The sequence below is a fragment of the Melitaea cinxia genome, chromosome 17, assembly GCF_905220565.1.
Source record: "Melitaea cinxia chromosome 17, ilMelCinx1.1, whole genome shotgun sequence".
Lineage (NCBI taxonomy): Eukaryota > Metazoa > Arthropoda > Insecta > Lepidoptera > Nymphalidae > Melitaea > Melitaea cinxia.
The window spans coordinates 13162207-13184429 of record NC_059410.1 but is presented as its reverse complement, the minus strand read 5'-3'; the positions used below and the strand labels follow the sequence as shown (position 1 = coordinate 13184429).

At 40.8% G+C, this 22223-nt stretch overlaps 1 protein-coding gene across 1 annotated transcript in view; it reads left to right on the top strand.

Annotated features, from left to right (window-relative positions):
• Window positions 1-21564, top strand: part of LOC123661608 (zinc finger SWIM domain-containing protein 4-like) — an 81772-nt gene extending 60208 nt beyond the window's left edge. The window contains exons 2-23 of the mRNA XM_045596567.1: window positions 3709-3802; window positions 4977-5104; window positions 5476-5687; window positions 5855-5935; window positions 6025-6312; window positions 6462-6589; window positions 6974-7051; window positions 7697-7786; window positions 8255-8424; window positions 8913-9022; window positions 9245-9455; window positions 10532-10682; window positions 11088-11229; window positions 12226-12449; window positions 13123-13247; window positions 14064-14242; window positions 14554-14669; window positions 15056-15206; window positions 15377-15598; window positions 16864-16986; window positions 19289-19475; window positions 21194-21564. Coding sequence (XP_045452523.1) covers window positions 3709-3802; window positions 4977-5104; window positions 5476-5687; window positions 5855-5935; window positions 6025-6312; window positions 6462-6589; window positions 6974-7051; window positions 7697-7786; window positions 8255-8424; window positions 8913-9022; window positions 9245-9455; window positions 10532-10682; window positions 11088-11229; window positions 12226-12449; window positions 13123-13247; window positions 14064-14242; window positions 14554-14669; window positions 15056-15206; window positions 15377-15598; window positions 16864-16986; window positions 19289-19475; window positions 21194-21324 — 3341 coding nt within the window. The 3' untranslated portion in view covers window positions 21325-21564. The remainder of the gene's footprint in view (window positions 1-3708; window positions 3803-4976; window positions 5105-5475; window positions 5688-5854; window positions 5936-6024; window positions 6313-6461; window positions 6590-6973; window positions 7052-7696; window positions 7787-8254; window positions 8425-8912; window positions 9023-9244; window positions 9456-10531; window positions 10683-11087; window positions 11230-12225; window positions 12450-13122; window positions 13248-14063; window positions 14243-14553; window positions 14670-15055; window positions 15207-15376; window positions 15599-16863; window positions 16987-19288; window positions 19476-21193) is intronic.
• The last annotated feature ends 659 nt before the right edge of the window (window positions 21565-22223 follow it).

Sequence of the window (22223 nt, the reverse complement as noted above, 5' to 3'; positions counted from 1 at the left end):
CAAATGGCAAGCGAGTTTTGCGTTAATAATTTCGCATACTTTGGCAGATTAAAAATTCAATTCGCTCCTCGAGTAAGGAAGGCGTAAAGCCGGTGCTACACAATAGTAAATACGTGCGGAATTGCAATTTTACGTTACTATTTTAATTTTTCGTTACCATTGGATATTTGAAAAGATTGTATTGTGAATAAAGTGTTTATTATCATCTGATCTATATATTTAACAAGTTAAGTAAATATACCTATGAAATTGCCGTTTTTGATGAAATAAGCTAACGCACTTTTTTATATATTTTTTATTTTTATTATTCATAGTTGTATAACAAAAGAATACTTGTTCACATTAGAATGTCTACATTTCTACCAGTATTTTAATTTGTGACATTTAAGCACACACTTTAAACCACTAAATAAGTAAATGAAACTAGAAAACAATTTTACTTTTTTTTTTCAGTACAGTTCAGTTCAGCCTATTACGGTCCAAATTATTTTGGATATCAGTAAATTTTGTACAAACAATAAAATTATTAGTTTTTTTTTTTCATAATTATGTAAATGAAATCATATTTAAGTATTAAGTAGTAAGTTCTGTAGTCTGTTGAATTTAGTCGTAGAATTGCAATTGGAATGGGTCTGTTGCGTTTATAAATCTTTTTTTCTCTACTATTAATTAAATTATATTATAAAAATTCATTATGTCTAAAATAGACAGTAATATATATGCAATATTTAAAGTTATAAGCATACATTATATTCCTTTTTCGTTAGCAAACATAATCGAAGTTATCAAACGAAACGCGACTCGATTCGCATCTATGAACTATCATTTGATACTACTCGATACTATAAAAACTATTACGAGTTTTATTGTTAACAGTCAGAGACGAAAATGGCATGTAATAACGCTTGTATGATCAGCTGCGTCGATCGTGCCCACACGATAACGAATCGCAATAAAATCGCAGAAACAGCTGTACTAACGCCGCCATGTTTTATAACATATTTCAAAAAAGGGAGATTCTCAATTCGATTATATTTTTTAATGTCTTTTTCCTCATAACTTTTTACCGCATGTATCAATTTTGATGGTTCATTTTTTAATCGAAAGCTGGTGCTTATCATGTGGTCCCATTTAAATTTGATTGAGATCTGACGAGCACTTTTTGATTTATCCGTAATAATGCCTATTTCATTGATTATTATCGGTTCGACTACCCTACTTCGCATTTAAATTAATTTTTTTTTCGCAATTTTTTTTTTACTTTTTTTCTCATTAAAAAACTTAATTCTCCTCCTCAAGTGTCAGTACTTCCGTCTCCATCGCCAAACTGAATAGCACTTATTATTTTCGATATAACTTTATTCAGCCGAAATAAATTTCACAAAGCGTAGATGTTAAGTCAGTCGTGATGAAATGCTATACAAGTTTTTTTTTTTTTTGAAATTCGGAACAATGAAACAGCAGCGAGTTTGATTTTCGTATTGACTAATCGATTTAATTTTGTGTAGTAAATATAATTGAATATTTTTATGGATCCCACGAATAAATAAACTTTTTAAGTAATTAGAATAAAGTTTTTAAGTAATTAAATTGAAGACCTATCCAACCAAGCCAACTATTGTTTAGTAGTATTGTTATGTGTTGTTGTTTGTCGATTTGGTTTTCCAAATAAATGAATAGTCTTTGTTACTAATACATAATCATATAAATACTAGTTGAATCAAAATGCGCAATACAGTAAATTTGTTTGTCACAAAAAATCGACAAGCCAAAAAAAATTCTTGCGAAACTAATGTTAAATAAGTTATAATACATACTTGGTATATGATTACACTCATCATCATCATTTCAACCTATTACAGTCCATTGCTGGACATAGGCCTCCACAAGTTCGCAGCAAAAATGGAGTGAACTCATGTGTTTTGCCCATAGTCACCACGCTGGGCAGGCGGGTTGGTGACCGCAGGGCTGGCTTTGTCGCGCCGAAGACCGTCTTCAACCTGTGTATTTCAGAGTCAGCAGTTGGATGATTATCCCGCCATCGGTCGGCTTTTTAAGTTCCAAGGTGGTAGTGAAACTGGTGGCTAAATTCTTAATGCCGTAACCACTCAGCGTAATACTTACACAATATAATTTGTTTGCTCAAAATTATAAGACAATAACATAATTATTTATTTAATATAAAAATTACTTTTGAGTTTGTGGAAGAATTTAACTGAAGAAAAAAAGATAATTGTGTAAACCGATTTTTACGAACTGTGACAGAAAAGAGTGAACTAAATATATGATAATTGTACTGACCTGTTTTACCAGTTGCTGATAAAGTTTATCTCGTACATAAGTTATAACTTACTGATAGCATTTATCAGTAGGAGGTAAAACAAGTTCTGCGAGCCTCTTTTGACTAATAAACTACAAATTTTGGATTCATCGACAGATACTCAAAGTGCAGTTTGATGTTCAAAAAAGTAAATATATAAAAAAAATATCTGTTGGTTACCGTTATATGTTAGATATATTTATCAGCAAGGTTGGTGTAGTATAATAGGCCCTTCATAATTTATCATAACAGTTTTAAACGTTTAATACGTATATTCCGTTCCAAACATTTTCATTCCAAGTTTAGAACTCAATAACAGGATACGAGGTTGATTGGCGCTCGTAATTTTAGTACACATCGTTAACTTTAAATTGTCGGCCATTTTGTAAACTATTCAAATTTAACGACTTATTTACAAAATATTCCTTTTTATTCCGATATTGGCTTTTGTTCAAAACTGTTGTTTAAATACCAGGCTTAATGCGTTCTTAAATTATATTTTAGTTTTTGTTTAATATGTATGAAATCAACTTCTTATAATATTGTTTAGTTGTATCGCCAGACATGAATTCCAATAAAAAACAAATATTCTACTATATACAATGTATATTGTGTATCATAGATAATCTGCGATGCTAATTTCAATATATAAATATGAAATACACTTCAAGATTTAAATTTCTAATATTGTCTAATTTACATATAAATATAATAAACCGACGTGCCTCTAAACGTTTCGATTAGCATGACAATATCAAACTGTCCCATTTTTTTACGCAACTGTTATAATCGCATTAAACGGTTGACATTATACAATTTTTTTGTATCAACCTTGCGAATTCAGTTTCAGTCAAGTGAAACTTCGACCTCCAAAACAGATTATTATGTACATTTTTGGTATTATTATAAAGTAATCAAAATAATACTCTTATATTTTTTTTATATCAAAAGTAACGTTATTAAATATGATTATATATTTATTTGAACGTTTCCAGTTTTATGCTTTATATTAATAAAAAATGACTAGATCGCACTAATCACTCTTCTTTTCTCTTCTCTATTTTATGAAATATAGGCTATATAGAGTGAGTCTACTGGTGTATTTGAAAATTATTAAACCCAAGAATATAATAAATAATCGCCTCACATTCAACAGTCTCCAATTGGATGTGAATCTGTCTATATCTGAATCTGTTTTGGAGTCACACAACCCACAAGCACAGATGTCCAGACTACGAAATGCATCTGACATATTAAGTAATAATAAACAAGCAGCAAATATTTGTCGTTGGCTGTTTATCCACGACCGTCAGTTTTTGGAACATTAGTTAGTTGCTGTATCGACTGCCGTTGATTAAATAACAATGAAAAATATTAATTTGTTTCAGGATTCCATTTGAGTGGCGTCGTCCGCGCCCCAGCCGCAGTCCCTCCCTGCTCTGAACCTGAAAGATTGTTCAGGGTCACAGTCTCTTTCGACAGGTTTGTCTATTTTTTAATTTTATATCATAATTGTATATTTTTTATACCATCATTATGATTTAAAAAAAAAACGCGAATAAACTTTTGCTTGACAGACATTGAAATAGTTATGTTAGGTATAATGTAAATAATATTGTACTAATAAATATAAATACGCATAAAAATAAATATATTAAATTATTAACTTTTGTCCGATTATAATACACTAATAGTTATTTATCCGCTCATATTTTTCATAATTAGTTATTACTTAATTACCATATACATATGTATATTACATAGTCCACATGCTATATCTCAGTTGTTTTCAAGAGAGGCTTTACAATGCAGAAAAAATGTTGCTTATTGCATCTTTAATTTTAGAGATAAACGCGATCAAATTTAGGTGCAGTGAAACATAAATACTTATTCTCTGTATATCATAAATGTACATTTATTAATATTACACTTTTTTATTATATAAGATTACATTGTCTACAAATAAACGTTAACTTGTCCCTATCAAATATTCTTGAAATCTATTATCTTGTGACAAGAATAGGTACAAAAAATAATTTGTATGAAACAGATTTGGTCAGAAAAAATATATATGGACGATAGCTTTTGTTGTACACAAAAAAACATCTTCCAACAATTTGTCAATTCAACTATAGAATTTAAAATATATATTTCAAAAGAACTTAACATAGTCGTTTGTGTTTGTTGAAGATAAAATGTTATGTTGAATCTACATTTTAATATAAAGAGAATCTCTATTCCGCTTCTTTACCCTTCTTTTACCTTCTATTATTTATAAAAGTATAATATAAAATCTGTTATATTTTGAATAAATTTTAGACTAACAATAAAATGAATTTGCTTAGTTAACTATACTATTCAAGTAAAATACAAAGGTTTTGATCACAAAATATTTATCTAATAACTGATTCTAATTTAATTTATGACCTAAAATAATCATATCTAACTTTCCACTTCCATTTGTTTTCGAAACGAGACAGAAGTTAAAATTGTTCAGAACTTTGGAAAAACCAACAATCATACATACTACATGAAATACATTACTTATGCTATAATTTGTAGAAGTGGAACACACTTCTTATCGTTTTTGTCATCAAAATCAATCAGAAAGTCACACTTCATTAGCACTAAAAATACTTACATTGATCGTTTCCAGGTGTAAAATAACAGGTGTAACATGCAGCTGCGAAGCGAGGGATATCTTCTGGTGCCAGCACGTAGTCGCGCTGGCGTTGTACCGAATCAGGAATGCAGATTCTGTGCGGTTACGAGTACCAATATCAGGTAGACTATTTTAAAGCTGCATTGACATTTGCTGTTTTCGTCACTTGAGTCATAGAATGTTATTTCATACTACTTCTGAAAGTTTGTACGAAATACAAAAGATAATATCCCTAAATATACCTTATATGATTTTTTTTAATTTACTTTTTATGATTTCCTTTCTTGTGTTTATAAATTATTTTATTTGTTGAAACATCAATTAATACGATGTGATAAAACAGACCTCAACGTCTTTGATGTCATATATCTTTACTCTACAATTCCGATTACTTACAGTCAACTAAAATAATTACTTAATACATACAAGTAATTTTTCTCATACCTTTAAGACTAAAAAAGTAAAATTTTCTTTCAACTTTAAATGCTTTCAGAGACCCTGCTCCAAATGGATAGGCAACAACTGCAGAAGTTCGTGCAATATTTAATAGCAGAACATCACACCGAGGTGCTGCCAACCGCCCAGCGTTTGGCTGACGAGGTCTTGCAGGCCAGGTCTGCTATTAACAGGATTTGTGGGGCACCGGACCCTACAGCGGGGCCTCCACCTGATGCGCATCATGCTTGGCACTTGGACGAACAACAGGTTATTACCGCCTCTTTTTTTTTACAAAATCTCCTATCTTATATTTCCCATATTTAATCAAAATTTTTTAAAATACAACACAATATTTGTTGAATTTATATAAATTTTTCCTTATTAAAATTTAGAATATTGTCGTTTCATTTATTTTTGCAATTTTTCTTTTCTAGGTTTGCGAACAAGTCCGAGCGTATTTATTACAGGGAACTTACTATAATGCCAATAAGCAACTCAATTCGTTATTTTCTAAGGTAAGTCTCACTTAATTTAACAGATAACAATAAACATGCAGTTGAGTAAGTATGAACAGTATGAACAACATAGTTTACTTTTATTTTAGGTGCGTGAAATGCTACGTGCTCAAGATTCAAACGGTCCAAGAATGTTAATGCTAATGACTGAACAGTTCCTATCAGATCCCAGATTGCTCTTGTGGAGGAATCAAAATACTCCTATGACTGAGAAATGTAGACAATTGTGGGAACAATTGGGTGCGTTATGGATCAGTATAGTCCTTGACCCTGGAAGTAATAAACATCACAGGATGCAGTGGAGGCACCTGCTCGAAAAATGGTCAGCTGTGGAAGTTTGTCCTACTGAAGATCCGGATTACAGGTCGTTTCCATTGGTAAGTTTGTCAAGTTTATTAAGATTTAATAATTCTAAATAAAAATGGTTCGCTTTCGCATTTATATTTTCAGAAAAATAAATATTGTATTATGTTTAATTTTTTTTTAACAGTAAAAATGTCTTATAGGGTTGCTCATTCTCTTTCAGTACGCAAGAGAACGAGAGAGAAGCGAAAGAGACCGAGACAGAGATCATCGGGACAGAGACCGGGAAAGGCATAGAGATAGAGAAGACAGGGATAGAGAAAGACTGCGCGAAAGAGAAGAGAGAGATAGGTAATTAACTCGTTAATTACGTTTACATAATTAGTACTTTTCGGACAAAGAATTAGCCTAGCTATTCAAAGGGGGAACGCTGCCAGTATCTTCGGAACCTTGCCTAAACGGACTCCTTTTAATAATATTTTTAGTTATAATGTATATGTATATATACTTAAGGTTTTTTAGTTTAATGTAATTTATCTTATTAGTATTATTATTATTATCTATCATTTATCTTTATTACTTTTAAACATACTGTATACTGACTGTAATTATTAATGCTACATTCATATGTTTATTGTAAACATTTCATCCAATAGAACTTTCGAATATTTGCTTTATTAGTACATAGATATGCCTTAGAAGTAAAGTCTTAGTTTCTTTTATTCGTTTTTCCAGAGAAAGGCATAGAGAGAGACAGAGAAGAGAAATGCACTCCCATTCAGAAAGTTCCGATGAAGATTCTAGACCTAATAAGTAAGTAAAATCTAAGTTTTCTTTTGACGAATAAAAACAACAAATATTTACCAGTGTAGACATTTTTAATAAAACTATAAAATGTTGCAAAGTTTTTCTGTTCACAGTAACGTTTAAGTAACGTTTATCTTGATTTTGACAATTCGAATTCCTCGAGAAAGAATTTTATCTTTTGAATAATCAACGCAGCGCATATTCAAGCAAAATAAAGTCTAGCATTTATGTAGATACGTGTTATAAACATAAATGAGTCATTAGCTGCACGAATGCCATTCTTACTGACTTAAATGGACCACAAACGCACCCACTGCTATCATCGCGTGACTTTGAACATTGCTTGCGACACACGAATTATAAATACCTACAACTTGTCGCTACGCAACCTTAATTCTTAAAAAAATTATGCGACAGTATTAAAGTGAATGGGTTTTGGTTAATTTTATGTCTTAGTATTATCTGTAACCATTTTTTTTGCGTGATGACAAATATGTTTATAACAATGCACGCTACTAATATCTCAAAATAATTGATGTGATTATAAAGGAATTGCCTAGAAATAGGGTTGTTCCATTTCAAATAACCGTCAAGTCCCATTAAAAATAATTATTAATATCGATTTATTTTTTACTTTCTAATTTCTTTCAGTTATGAACGAGAATACCGGAGAGCAAGTAAAAGACTGCGGTTACACAATCAGAGGCCTGCGCTGATGACGCCCAGAACGGTGTTCCATAAGTAAGAATTAATAATACAATGACCCTTCAATTGAGAATTAGATCGGCCGACATTTATAATCATTGAAAAAATAATTTTATTTATTTATTACATCATTTAAGCCCCTACCAGTTCTGGTTTTACTAACCATAACCATAGTTTTGGCGTGAATTTGTGGAGGCCTATGTCCAGCCGTGGACTGTGATAGGCTGAAGTGATGATAAAATTATAATAATAATACTTAATACTAGATACATAATAACTTTAACTGAGGTAGGGCACAGCAGGAATTTCCTGCTCAAAATATGGAGCAGCCCGACTGGGGTAGTACCTCGACCTTACAGAAGATCACAGCTAAATAATACTGTTTTCAAGCAATATTGTGTTCCTGTTGGTGAGTAAGGTGACCAGAGCTCCTGGGACATTGGGATTGGGTCGGCAACGCGCTTTCGATGCTTTTGCTAATGTATTTAAATAAAATTCTTTCAGAGCTCTAGACGCGGTTGATATCTCATGGGAAAATGAACACTTGAAAAATATTTTGAGTTCAGACGAGTTTTGTGACCCAGAGAAACCGGACAAGGCCGGTGCATCGACTGGTTCTACCTCACTACAGCCTTACCCGAAGTTTAACGAATTAGGGCAACCGTTGTGGCATGGTAAGTTATTCTTTTTTTTTTTAATTTAAGTTTTTAAGTTAGTCCGCTCAATGTTTTTTGGCTTAATCGTATAATTAAATTAGCTGTGCCCGCGATTTCGTCAGCCTGTGAATTAACAAAAAAGTCATTGGGGCATAATACCTTTTTAGCCCCCCCCCCCATTCGAAAACCGTATGATATGTCCAGCAATTTTGTGTTTTGCGGACCGTTTTGCGCCTCTTTGTGAGTAGCGCCTGGGGCATGATGTCCCCCCTTGCTCCCCCGACCCTCGCTGCGCCACTGACATCATATTTAAAAATAGTGCCAAAGCCAGCAGTTGGATGGTTATCCCGCCATCGGTCGGCGTTTTACGTTTCAAGGGGGTAGTGGAAGTGTGTTATCCCTTAGTCGCCTCTTACGACACACGGAAAGAGAGGGGGTGGATATATTATTTACTACCGTAACCACACAGCAGTAAAAATAGTGTAGTATGTTTTAATATTCCGCAGAACATCTCCCAGTGGTAGGTGCGCGTATAGAGGCGTTGCGTGCGCACGGGCGCGCGCCCGCGGCCCTGCGGCTCGCTGTGGCGGCCGCGCGCGCCATGAGGCACCGCCAGGTACACACGGCACTGTCGCACTGTTTATGTTATTGTTTGTTTGAATGATGGTTATAACTTAAAGTAGAAGATACGCCTTCAATGTTGTTCACGCTACGTCACTTTTATTTCTATATAAAATGCAATCTATAACCAAAAACATTAAGTATCAACAACCTTTGTGATTTTATGTGTGTAGATGTGAGTTTGGAGCAATATTAAATTACGAATACGCATCAACAGGAAGTAGCTCAGCAGCGATGGCAAGAAGCGGGCGGTGGAGAGGCGAGCAGTAGTAGCAGTGGGAGCGGAGCCGCGTGCGCGAGCGAGTCGTGCGCGGGGCAGTGCGACCGCGCCAAGCTGTCGCTGGTGTGCGCGCACATGGACGCCGGCGCGTGCCTGCCCGCCGCCAGCACGTGCGCGCTCTCGCACTCGCAGCGGTGCATCGGCAGAGGTGAGCGTCCAGTGGCAGAGCGGAGCGCGAGCGAGTGTGCGCGGGGCAGTGCGACCGCGCCAAGCTGTCGCTGGTGTGCGCGCACATGGACGCCGGCGCGTGCCTGCCCGCCGCCAGCACGTGCGCGCTCTCGCACTCGCAGCGGTGCATCGGCAGAGGTGAGCGTCCAGTGGCAGAGCGGAGCGCGAGCGAGTGTGCGCGGGGCAGTGCGACCGCGCCAAGCTGTCGCTGGTGTGCGCGCACATGGACGCCGGCGCGTGCCTGCCCGCCGCCAGCACGTGCGCGCTCTCGCACTCGCAGCGGTGCATCGGCAGAGGTGAGCGTCCAGTGGCAGAGCGGAGCGCGAGCGAGTGTGCGCGGGGCAGTGCGACCGCGCCAAGCTGTCGCTGGTGTGCGCGCACATGGACGCCGGCGCGTGCCTGCCCGCCGCCAGCACGTGCGCGCTCTCGCACTCGCAGCGGTGCATCGGCAGAGGTGAGCGTCCAGTGGCAGAGCGGAGCGCGAGCGAGTGTGCGCGGGGCAGTGCGACCGCGCCACGCCGTCGCTGGTGTGCGCGCACATGGACGCCGGCGCGTGCCTGCCCGCCGCCAGCACGTGCGCGCTCTCGCACTCGCAGCGGTGCATCGGCAGAGGTGAGCGTCCAGTGGCAGAGCGGAGCGCGAGCGAGTGTGCGCGGGGCAGTGCGACCGCGCCAAGCTGTCGCTGGTGTGCGCGCACATGGACGCCGGCGCGTGCCTGCCCGCCGCCAGCACGTGCGCGCTCTCGCACTCGCAGCGGTGCATCGGCAGAGGTGAGCGTCCAGTGGCAGAGCGGAGCGCGAGCGAGTGTGCGCGGGGCAGTGCGACCGTAATTCGTCATCAATCAAGCAACACGCAGTGTTAATACTTTTATGCACAAATATGTGTGGTTTAATTCAAATCTCAATATTTTGTCGGTACCTACACGAAAAGCACTATGCGACTACTTATAATTCTACTTTAGTTTACCGATCATTTGTTAAAACACCGTTTATAATCACATTTAACGCAATCTGTCTGTTTTTATTACGTCACTCAAAAAATTAAATGCAATTCCAGACAGCCGTTGTTGGACGGGCTGGACGCTGGAAGCCATCTGGTGCGTGTACGAATGTCTGGCGGACGCGTGTCTCGCGCCGGACGATCAGCGTGCCTCGCCGCGTCTACACACCTACATTGACGAAGAGCCTAACACTGGTCTACCTCCTAGGTATTTAATGTACAGGATAATTAATTTAGATTTTATAACGTTGATATCTCAAGCAACAAATAAAATTGCCAGTTAGTTTGAACTTTTGAAGGCCCAAATGCCAAGGTTAAAAAGCCAAATATTTGTGTAACCTACTTTACACAAATATTCTTGTACTTTTAATTTACTTAATTCTAAATGTGTGTACATTATGTGTTGTATAATTTTTAATGTGTGTACATACATAAATCATAATATGATTGCTCGTAATTGCCATTTTCCCTATATGATACCCAATTTTTCGAAGTTTACATTTCGTCTATTTTATATTTGGTCGCAAAATGTGTTCCAGTTCTTTGACATACGACTTTCATTTGTATCAATGATGAAGACATTAAGGTAACCTTTTATTGTTACTTAAAATAGATACCAGCACGTGCCAGTAGCTGGCAGCAAAAATCCTGAAGAAACTTATCTCGCCCTCGCGCTAGAGGCAGCTTTGCTCGGTCTTGGTATGCAGAGGATGCTACCTAGCGGCCTCTATGCGCAAGAGCGGTATTGTAAACAGGTGCGTTTTATTATTAGCTTTCTGATATTTTTTTCTCCTAAAATATTTACTATTATCTGTCTCTGTAACGAATTATCTCGACTTATCGTAAATGTTTTAAAAGTATTACGCTACAAGTGGATATGTTCAATCTAAACTCTAGGTGAACGAAATTTTTATTTTTACTTTAAAGGAATTTAATTACGATTGGTCTAAATGATAGAAAACATGTAACAAGCGGAACGTTTCGGTAGTACTAAAATACTAATCTACAAATAGTGTATGAACACTTGATTGTAAGGTACTATTTGGCGTCACCAGTGACCATGGCGTCTGTAACGCCGAAATATCGGGAAAATTTTAAAGTGACCATTGCAATGAGTCCCTCATAATCAAAACTATTTATATTGAACTTGAAAATTTAGAAACTTATAAATCGTTTATGTTTAAGCGAATGCCTCACACCCACTAGGATATATATATACTAGCTGACCCGGCAATCGTTGTCTTGCCGCTAAACGCTATTAAAAATAGGGGTTGATGGTAGAGGGTTGAAAATTTAGGATTGTATGTATTTTTTAATGTTGTATCATAAAAAAATAGAAATTAAAAATTTTGTCTAAAAAATAAAAAAAAATTTAGGGGTGGACTACCCCTAACGTTTAGGGGGATGAAAAATAGATGTTGGCCGATTCTCATAGATACCGGATAAGCACAAAAAATTTCATCAAAATCGGTCAAGCCGTTTCGGAGGAGTATGGCAACGAAAACTGTGACACGAGAATTTTATATATTAGATATATAGGAGGTAGAAATAAAGACTTCTGTTGTTGCGAATTAGATGAAAATATCTTATGACAGGGTTGTTAGATGTCATTGTCAGCAAAATGCACGCTGAACTAAACAACGGACTAAACTGCCAAACGGATTCAGGCCGAGTCTTGAACGCTATAAATCTGAAAGTACTGTGTCGCGAGGCACCGGCGCAGTCCCGAGAGTGTAGACGTGGGCCCGCAGGAGGAGCGGCTCATCAGCCAGCTGCAGCGCGTGGAGGGCGAGGCGGCGGGCGGCGTGTGCGCGCGCGTGGCGCGGGCGCTGCTGGCGGGCGGGCCCGCCTCCTGCCTCGGCACCACGCTGCACCCGCGCTCCGCGCCCGCGCACACCTTCGCGCGCTTCCTGTTCCTGGCGCTGCTGCCCAGCGAGCCCGACCTGGCCTACCGCGTCGGCCTACGCGCCATGAGGTCGGCAAAAACTCAATGAGACTAAATGTTTTAAGTAAAAGGGTATTATTAATATCAAATACTTCTTAAGCCGTACGTAATATACGTCTTACTCTCCTCCCTCAATTACATAAATGATTTTTGTGATGAAAAATCGAATAAACTTTTTTTTTAAATTATATTGACCAATTTGGTACAAAGTCACATTTGTTTAGACCTACAAAGCCCCCATTTATTGTCCCTTTTGTATAACCTAATACGCTAACTTGACTCAAAAGATAAGATATAACAGAGTTGGTACTACTTACAATGATATGTGGTACAAATATCACATATTCTTAGACCTACCCTCCCCCTTGTCTCATCTTATCACACTACTAAGTAAAGCCCCTCCCTTCTCATTTACTTTACACTATTTATTTTATCGACGAATTCTTGTGTAATATCTAACTTATTAACTTTACCTAAAATACTAAATATAATAGTTTTTTTTTTTCAATGCTAATTCACAAGCTCTAAAATGCCAATTCCTTTTGTTTAACATTATACGTTATATTTACGCTTATCCTACAGGCGATTTATTACTTAAGATTATAAAATCGACAGTCCCGTCTGACTGAGACTGCCTAGTAACGCCAGGGCCTGGTTCTTGGTTGGCGTTGTACCGAGTGTGACTGTATACGGTGTGCCGCAGACTGCCCATGGTGGAGGAGGCGTACGCGCTGGACGGCGGCGGCGCGGCGGCGGGCGGCGCGGGCGCGTGGCACACGCTGCAGCACGCCGAGCAGCAGCAGGCCGCGCTCGCCAGCGCGCTGCTCGGTACTCACTCGCTCTACCGTTCATTCATTCTCTTTCTCTCTTTCATTCACTCTAACCCTCGTTCTTTCACTTTGCCAACTGAGGTAGGGCACAGCAGGAATTTCCTGCTCAAATTATGGAGCGGCCCGAATGGGGTAGTATCTCGACCTTACAGAAGATCACAGCTAAATAATACTGTTTTCAAGCAGTATTGTGTTCCTGTTGGTGAGTAAGGTGACCAGAGCTCCTGGGGGGATTGGGGATTGGGTCGGCAACGCACTTGTGATGCTTCTGGTGTTGCAGCCGTCTATAAGCTACAGTAATCTCTTACCATCAGGTGAGCCGTACGCTTGTTTGCCGACCTAGTCATATAAAAAAAAATGCCACATTCGTATTATTATTGTTTTTTAATTGTACTCATTCGGCAACTCACTCTTAAATGTTTCCTCTTGAGTTTTCAAGACTTAAAAAGACCATATTTATTTAATTTAGTGTAGGTACTCATAACATTTAATTTAATTTTATAAATAAATATATATTAGCCGATCCGCCAAACGTTCTGCCATACTAGTAGTATAAAATACATAAATAATAGTATAAAAAATAGCCTACGACCTATTCTCAGATCTACCGAATATACACAAAAAATTTCATAAAAATCGGTCAAGAGTTCAATAACAAACACTGACGAGATATTTTATATATAAGGAAATAAAAACAATCTATCATATTAATAGTTTCTTCAATCACGCCAGCAAACTATTTACATGTTGAATAAAATTGTCAATTATTAACTTTAACACACGTGCATTATAAATGTCCATTGGCACATGTCAGGCGCGGCGCGCGGCACGCCCGCAAGACTGCGTGCAGCGTTAGCCGCGGCGCAGCGACACGTGCGCTCCGCAGCGCAACTGTTCCGGTTAGCGCAGGACGCGCTGCGGCACGCTGCGCCACCCGATGCGCCCCACCACCACCGAGACTTGCTCGCCGCCGCCTTCGAGCTCGGGTTGCAGGTGATTGCTGCTTACCATATACTGCTATGTATATCTGCTCTTGTGCTGCTATTGATATCGTGAATAAGTGACTACTAGTTAAGTTACTTTGGAATAACTCATCACATCAGTATCGTTGTGGTATAAAATTATAATCTTGTACTCTCGATGATTATTTGATGGTTAATTGGCGCGATGATGAGGACGTGATTATCAAATAACAAAATTATAACAAATTAGTTACATTGAAGTTAATTTTAAATTGTTTGAGTGAAAAGAAGATCCAAAAGAAAACTCTAAAAAAGCACAGCATTAACAAACACACGCCACAGGTTCTCCGGATGACGCTGTCGGCGGTGAACTGGCGGCGGCGCGAGATGGTGCGCTGGCTCGTTACATGCGCCACGGAGCTGGGGCTCGACGCGCTGCTCTCCATCATGCAGAACTGGTGAGACAGCATTGCCTTTCTTATTGGTCGTGCAGAACCAGTGACTCTATTTTTATCTTTGAAATACGAAAGTCGTAATTACTTCTCATCTAAGATACGTTTGTAAAATACACGGCAATTAAAACTAGATTAAGGAGAGGAAAGTTGGGATCAAATTTAGGTTTATCGTTTCGATAATGAGACTTAGAACCGTTTTTTTTTTTAATATATCCCTAACCTAAGGTTGGTTACTTAGAAGATGAAAATGAATTGAGTGATGATTGAAGATAGTCGTTTTAGCAATAAGGTTCCTTCTTGTTTCTCATATTTTTGTCGTAAAAAATTGCTATGTAAATTAAAAAAATATTAGTGTTCAATAAACAGCATACATATGTAATCGGGACCAGGTACGAGCTATTCACTCCGACGGAGGCAACGGGCCCAGTAGCCGCGGCTGCTATGTCACACGCTACAGCCCTACGACTTGGGCTTAGCTTCGAGCAGCAGGAGAAGCTCAGTGCCACCGCGCGCACACTGGCGCTGCAGTGTGCTGCTAAAGTACGTAGCCCCTCGCTGCTCCTGAAGAGCCCTCTATTCTTCTCAATTTAATTTCAAGCAAAATAAATTCTTCCTTTTATCTTTAACTGCTAAGTGTCTCTCACTGACTCGATTCAGTTAGACAGATATAACGACTTAGAGTGTTGCGTAACCGTGTGCGTGTGCGACAGGACCCGCCGGGTTGTGCACTCAGCGCGCTGTCGGTGTGCGAGGGCTCGGCGGGCGCGTTCGAGGCGGCGTGCGCGGCGGTGGGCGGGGCGGCGGCGCGCGGCGCGCTCGCGTCCAGCCAGCTGTTCGCCGTGGCGCGCTACATGGAGCAGCGCGGCCAGCCCGCGCGCGCCATGCGCCTCGCCACGCTCGCCATGCGCAACCTGCACCTGCACTACAACCAGGTGACACACCCACGTCTATACACACACGTCCAGCCAGCTGTTCGCCGTGGCGCGCTACATGGAGCAGCGCGGCCAGCCCGCGCGCGCCATGCGCCTCGCCACGCTCGCCATGCGCAACCTGCACCTGCACTACAACCAGGTGACACACCCACGTCTATACACACGCGTCCAGCCAGCTGTTCGCCGTGGCGCGCTACATGGAGCAGCGCGGCCAGCCCGCGCGCGCCATGCGCCTCGCCACGCTCGCCATGCGCAACCTGCACCTGCACTACAACCAGGTGACACACCCACGTCTATACACACACGTCCAGCCAGCTGTTCGCCGTGGCGCGCTACATGGAGCAGCGCGGCCAGCCCGCGCGCGCCATGCGCCTCGCCACGCTCGCCATGCGCAACCTGCACCTGCACTACAACCAGGTGACACACCCACGTCTATACACACACGTCCAGCCAGCTGTTCGCCGTGGCGCGCTACATGGAGCAGCGCGGCCAGCCCGCGCGCGCCATGCGCCTCGCCACGCTCGCCATGCGCAACCTGCACCTGCACTACAACCAGGTGACACACCCACGTCTATACACACACGTCCAGCCAGCTGTTCGCCGTGGCGCGCTACATGGAGCAGCGCGGCCAGCCCGCGCGCGCCATGCGCCTCGCCACGCTCGCCATGCGCAACCTGCACCTGCACTACAACCAGGTGACACACCCACGTCTATACACACACGTCCAGCCAGCTGTTCGCCGTGGCGCGCTACATGGAGCAGCGCGGCCAGCCCGCGCGCGCCATGCGCCTCGCCACGCTCGCCATGCGCCTCGCCACGCTCGCCATGCGCAACCTGCACCTGCACTACAACCAGGTGACACACCCACGTCTATACACACACGTCCAGCCAGCTGTTCGCCGTGGCGCGCTACATGGAGCAGCGCGGCCAGCCCGCGCGCGCCATGCGCCTCGCCACGCTCGCCATGCGCAACCTGCACCTGCACTACAACCAGGTGACACACCCACGTCTATGTACACACCGCTCTGGCTTCCCAACGCGTCATGTGTGCATACCTCCTAACGCTCATAAACTAGATTCAAAGTCAGGTTCAAATATTAAGACTAAAATATATCTTAATATTTCTTTGTAACATCACGATTCTTAGAAAATAATATTACATTAATTTCATACAATATAAATTTTTCTCATTTCGATAGCTCAAAATAGTTTATTAAAACAACAAGAACACGTTGGTATCGAGCATATCTATTCGATCGTTACAGGACAGCCACCCGGCCATCGCGGACATCCACTGGGCAGTAGCGCTGGCGCATTCGCTGGGCCGCGCCGAGCTGCAGGCCATGCTGCCGCTGCTCGTTAAGAACGTGCAGTGTGCGCCTGTCTTGGTAGGCTTATTAAAATTTTATTATCTATATAATACATGTCATGAAAAATTCATAAATCGAAGATGTTTGATTAAGACAATACTGAAATGAACTAAACGATGTAGTTAATAAAACTTAAATTGATGACATTAATATATCTATAGACACTTGTAGAATTTGTTTCTAAAAATGCTAACTGTCATTTCGGAATGTCGTTTATATTTATTATTTATATATTTTTCGGATTGTTTCCAAATAAGAAATATCGTATATATATATATATATATATATATATATATACATATATATATACCGGGTGATTTTGAAAGCGTTTTGGAAACGAAAATTTTGAATTATTTATCAATAACAGAAGCTATATATAACGTTAATTTAAAAATATATGTAATTTTTTTTTCATCAAAGTCGATATTCATATCGTTTACAGACAAAAAGTGAGAACCAGTAGTAGCGCTACACGGTAGGTAAATTCTATAAATAGAAATACTATACGTTTTAATATTGCGTCACAAAATCGTATTAGCCAATAAAAACAAAGCTACCGAGTTGCGCCGGAGTCGACCAATGACGGCTCACCTGTAATCGTCGGCGTCCCGCGTCCCTGGCTTTCAGTCGGTCAGTAATACCATAGCGGTACATGTGTAAACAAGGTCAAGGACGTTTAAATTATTATTCGCCGGAGTTTGAAGATGTTCTTGAGTACTTCGAGCGCGATCCCCGGCGGAGGACAAGGATGGCAGCAAGAGAATTCGATGTTAGCCAAAACTTCGTATGGAAGATATTACGTACACAAGGATTACACCCGTATCATTTTCGTAAGGCTCACGTAATAAACAACGCACCGGCAAGAATCGCCTTTTGCCAGTGGTTGTTAAATAATACAAACGACAACATACTCTGGACGGACGAGTCACTGTTTACTCAAGTGGGACTATACAATGTGCACAATGAGCATTACTCGGCTCTAATTAACCCCTACTTGATACGAGAAAACCATCACCAGGTTCGTTTCAGTGTGAACGTGTAGGCCGGTATTATTAACGACCAATTAATAGGGCCTATTTTTATTGAAGGTCATCTAACCGGCAACTCGTACTTAGAGATGTTAAGGAGAATAATATCTGAGTTAGTAGACGATGTGCCGTTAGCTTACTCGAGAGGTATGTACTACCAAGACGACGGCTGTCCCGCTCATTACGCGAGTGTAGTGCGTGCGTACCTGGACAATGAGTTTAGTGATAGGTGGATAGGTCGAGGAGGGCCTGTGTCTTGGCCACCTGGAAGTCTGGACTTAACGCCCTTGGATTTTTTCTTGTGGTCGGAAATAAAAAATTATACACGTCAATATGAAAGTTGTGATAATTTACGCATTGCGATAGTGGACGCTTTTGATGAAGTGAAAAGTGATAAAGACACATTAAGAAAATTAAAAGAATTGTAATAAACGTGTACGTTTGTGTATTGAACGCAGCGGACTCCATTTTGAGCAGTTGTTTCGATACAGAGAAGTGTAAATAGTGTAAATAAACTGTTAATACGTATGTAAGTTAATTATTCTGTAGATAGCTCCGATTTTTTAAATACGCCAGAAATTTATACCTACAGTCCGTTTATAAATTTATTTGTTCTGAAAAGAACAATCGTCGTTAATAATCGAAAAGAAGTTTAAATAAAATAGGCATTTCTGACGGTCCTAAGCCCGTGTAAAGTATGAAGGACAAACGAGTCTATCTACGTAAGTACTCGCTAGCTCGCGCCTATAGGTATACTTTTATCAACCGAAACGCGCACGGACGTGTTTCATTCATATAAAATAATGAATGAATGATCAGTGCCTTACTACTTTCCAAGTCGATCGAGTAAAAATAAATATTAAAATTGAAACTTTTTTTTAATCAACATTACAATTGATTTATCAATTTTTATAGGTACTATAGATGATTCCAAAGTAAAATATTTCGTTTCCAAAACGGTTATAAAATCACCGTGTATATATACATATATATATACATATATATATATATATATATACATACAACAATGATTTAATATTTTCTTTTGTACGTCTACCTACTTTAATTTCTGTCTGTAACCGTTTCTTTTTGGGTGTGCTGGAAGAAGTCCCTTACAGAGATAATCACACTCATTATACGTGAGTCTCCATGACACATATATTGTGTATAATCTTGTACGTATAAAAAATTGTTAAATAAAAAAATACGAAAAAACGAACCGCCTTATATTGAATCGTCAAGTACAATGTCGCCCGGCCATGAGCGCGTGTAGTAAGTAAGGCCGTGCGCAGTCGGACGTGCTGCGGCGCTGCTGCGTGGCGGCGGCGGGCTGCTCGCGCGCGCGGCCGCCGCCCCCGCGCCCGCCCACGCCGCTGCGCCCGCTGCTGGAGGCCGCGCTGCGCGCCTACGCCTCCACCACGCACGCGCGCCTGGCGCACATCTCGCCGCGCCACTACGCGGACTTCGTCGACTTCCTCGGTGAGCGCCCCGCCTTCTGCACCAGACGCTTACTCTACACCTACTGACTACGCACCCGCACCGCCTTCTGCACCAAACACTTACTCCACACCTACTGACTACGCACCCGCACCGCCTTCTGCACCAGACGCTTACTCTACAACTACTGACTACGCACCCGCACCGCCTTCTGCACCAGACGCTTACTCTACACCTACTGACCACGCACCCGCACCGCCTTCTGCACCAGACGCTTACTCTACACCTACTGACCACGCACCCGCACCGCCTTCTGCACCAGACGCTTACTCTACACCTACTGACCACGCACCCGCACCGCCTTCTGCACCAGACGCTTACTCTACACCTACTGACCACGCACCCGCACCGCCTTCTGCACCAGACGCTTACTCTACACCTACTGACCACGCACCCGCACCGCCTTCTGCACCAGACGCTTACTCTACACCTACTGACCACGCACCCGCACCGCCTTCTGCACCAGACGCTTACTCTACACCTACTGACCACGCACCCGCACCGCCTTCTGCACCAGACGCTTACTCTACACCTACTGACCACGCACCCGCACCGCCTTCTGCACCAGACGCTTACTCTACACCTACTGACCACGCACCCGCACCGCCTTCTGCACCAGACGCTTACTCTACACCTACTGACCACGCACCCGCACCGCCTTCTGCACCAGACGCTTACTCTACACCTACTGACCACGCACCCGCACCGCCTTCTGCACCAGACGCTTACTCTACACCTACTGACCACGCACCCGCACCGCCTTCTGCACCAGACGCTTACTCTACACCTACTGACCACGCACCCGCACCGCCTTCTGCACCAGACGCTTACTCTACACCTACTGACCACGCACCCGCACCGCCTTCTGCACCAGACGCTTACTCTACACCTACTGACCACGCACCCGCACCGCCTTCTGCACCAGACGCTTACTCTACACCTACTGACCACGCACCCGCACCGCCTTCTGCACCAGACGCTTACTCTACACCTACTGACTACGCACCCGCACCGCCTTCTGCACCAGACGCTTACTCTACAACTACTGACTATAACAAAGATGGTGATTAGACGCACTCAGCCTATAACATCCTGCTGGGCATGGGCCTCTTTCTTCGTGCACGAGAAGGGTTGAAGCTTTGTTGACAAGCTGACAGATTTGTTCCCTACTATGAGTGACGATCGCTATCGGGTGTATATGATAACGTGCTCTTCGAGGCGCGGTGGGGTGGACAAGGGCTAACAACCAAGAAGTAAAACTTCTTTATTCATTCTTGATTTGGAAAGTGAGCTGGTGAATACGTAATGCGGGCGTTACAAAAAGTTTAAAAAAAACGAGTATGCTTTAGACCACACGTCTGATGTATAACTTACCAAACGTAACTCTCTCTCTTGCTATCTTCTCTTACTAATGTCTCGCTCTCAACTTCCGTTCGCCGTAACGCTCTCGTCACGCATTTAACAATTTATTCCCCAAATCAAGCAAGCGTAAAGAAATTTTATTTCAATATTATTTACTGCTATAAGTATTAATTATTTTTTTTTGTAATTCATAAATGTCTCCTTTAAATCTTTATCTTGTATGTTGTATTACTAGTTCGCTTCCTTGGCTTTGTCCAATAAAATCCAGGAAAAACATGGAAAGAAATCCACAATCACGTATAAATCTTGTATTGTAACGTTATAATAAAATCTTGCAGGTAAAGCTCGAGACACTTTTGCGCTGGCTCACGATGGCCCCCACCAGTTCGCAGCTCTACTACAAGAAATAAAGTTAAAATACAAAGGCAAAAAGAAACTCATGTTCCTTGTCAAAGAGAGGTTCGGCTGAAACTGTAGCTAATATTTATTTCTCGAAATTTATATTGCAGTAAGTAAAAAAAAATACTAACTACACTGTAATAACATTACATGGCCATAGTATATTGATTTGATTTAAAATTTTATTTTAATGTTAAAAATTTCGTGCAATAGATGGCCAGGTATTGTATATTTTTATAACTATATCCATTCGAATAAAAGACGTTTATCGTATTCGTAAGATAATTATATAATAAATATGAATCACGGTTAATTGACATACCTCATCGAAGTTCGCGAGAGCGATTGTACTCAATTTGTACCAAACCAGTCTTTTCTAAAGTATTATTTTTATGTAATCTAGATTATAAAATACCTCTTAGATTTCGCAATAATGTAAGTAGATAACGTTGTAATGATCTCAATGATTCCATTGTGTATATAATTATAAAGTGTAAATATAGGCCACGTTAAGTCTAGGTACTAGTTCGTTGGAAAATGTTAGATATATTTTAAATAGGCGATACGAGCGCTAACTTGTAAATTATATTATCGAAAATTAATAACATCTATCGTGAGGCGCTCGTACGATAAATATTTTATTAAACGCCGAGTATAGCGTCCAATAGCAGTGGAATCAATAATAAATAAAATGACACCACACCAAAGAAGTAATGTAAGCAATTCCTTAGTGCGGAATGATGCCATCTTTCTTTCAGTATTCTTGAGTATTCATATGTTACATTGGTCTTCGTTTTTTTTTTTTTTTTTTTTTAATTAGGCTGTCTACATTTTTCTTGTTGTTTCGCCATCTTGGTGTCTGTTATAAACGTTTTGTTTAGACTTTCTTCGTTTCATTTTTCAGTTAACTTGTATTTTATTTATATTCTATTTTTTCAATGTAATATTACACAATTTCTATGTTAGTGT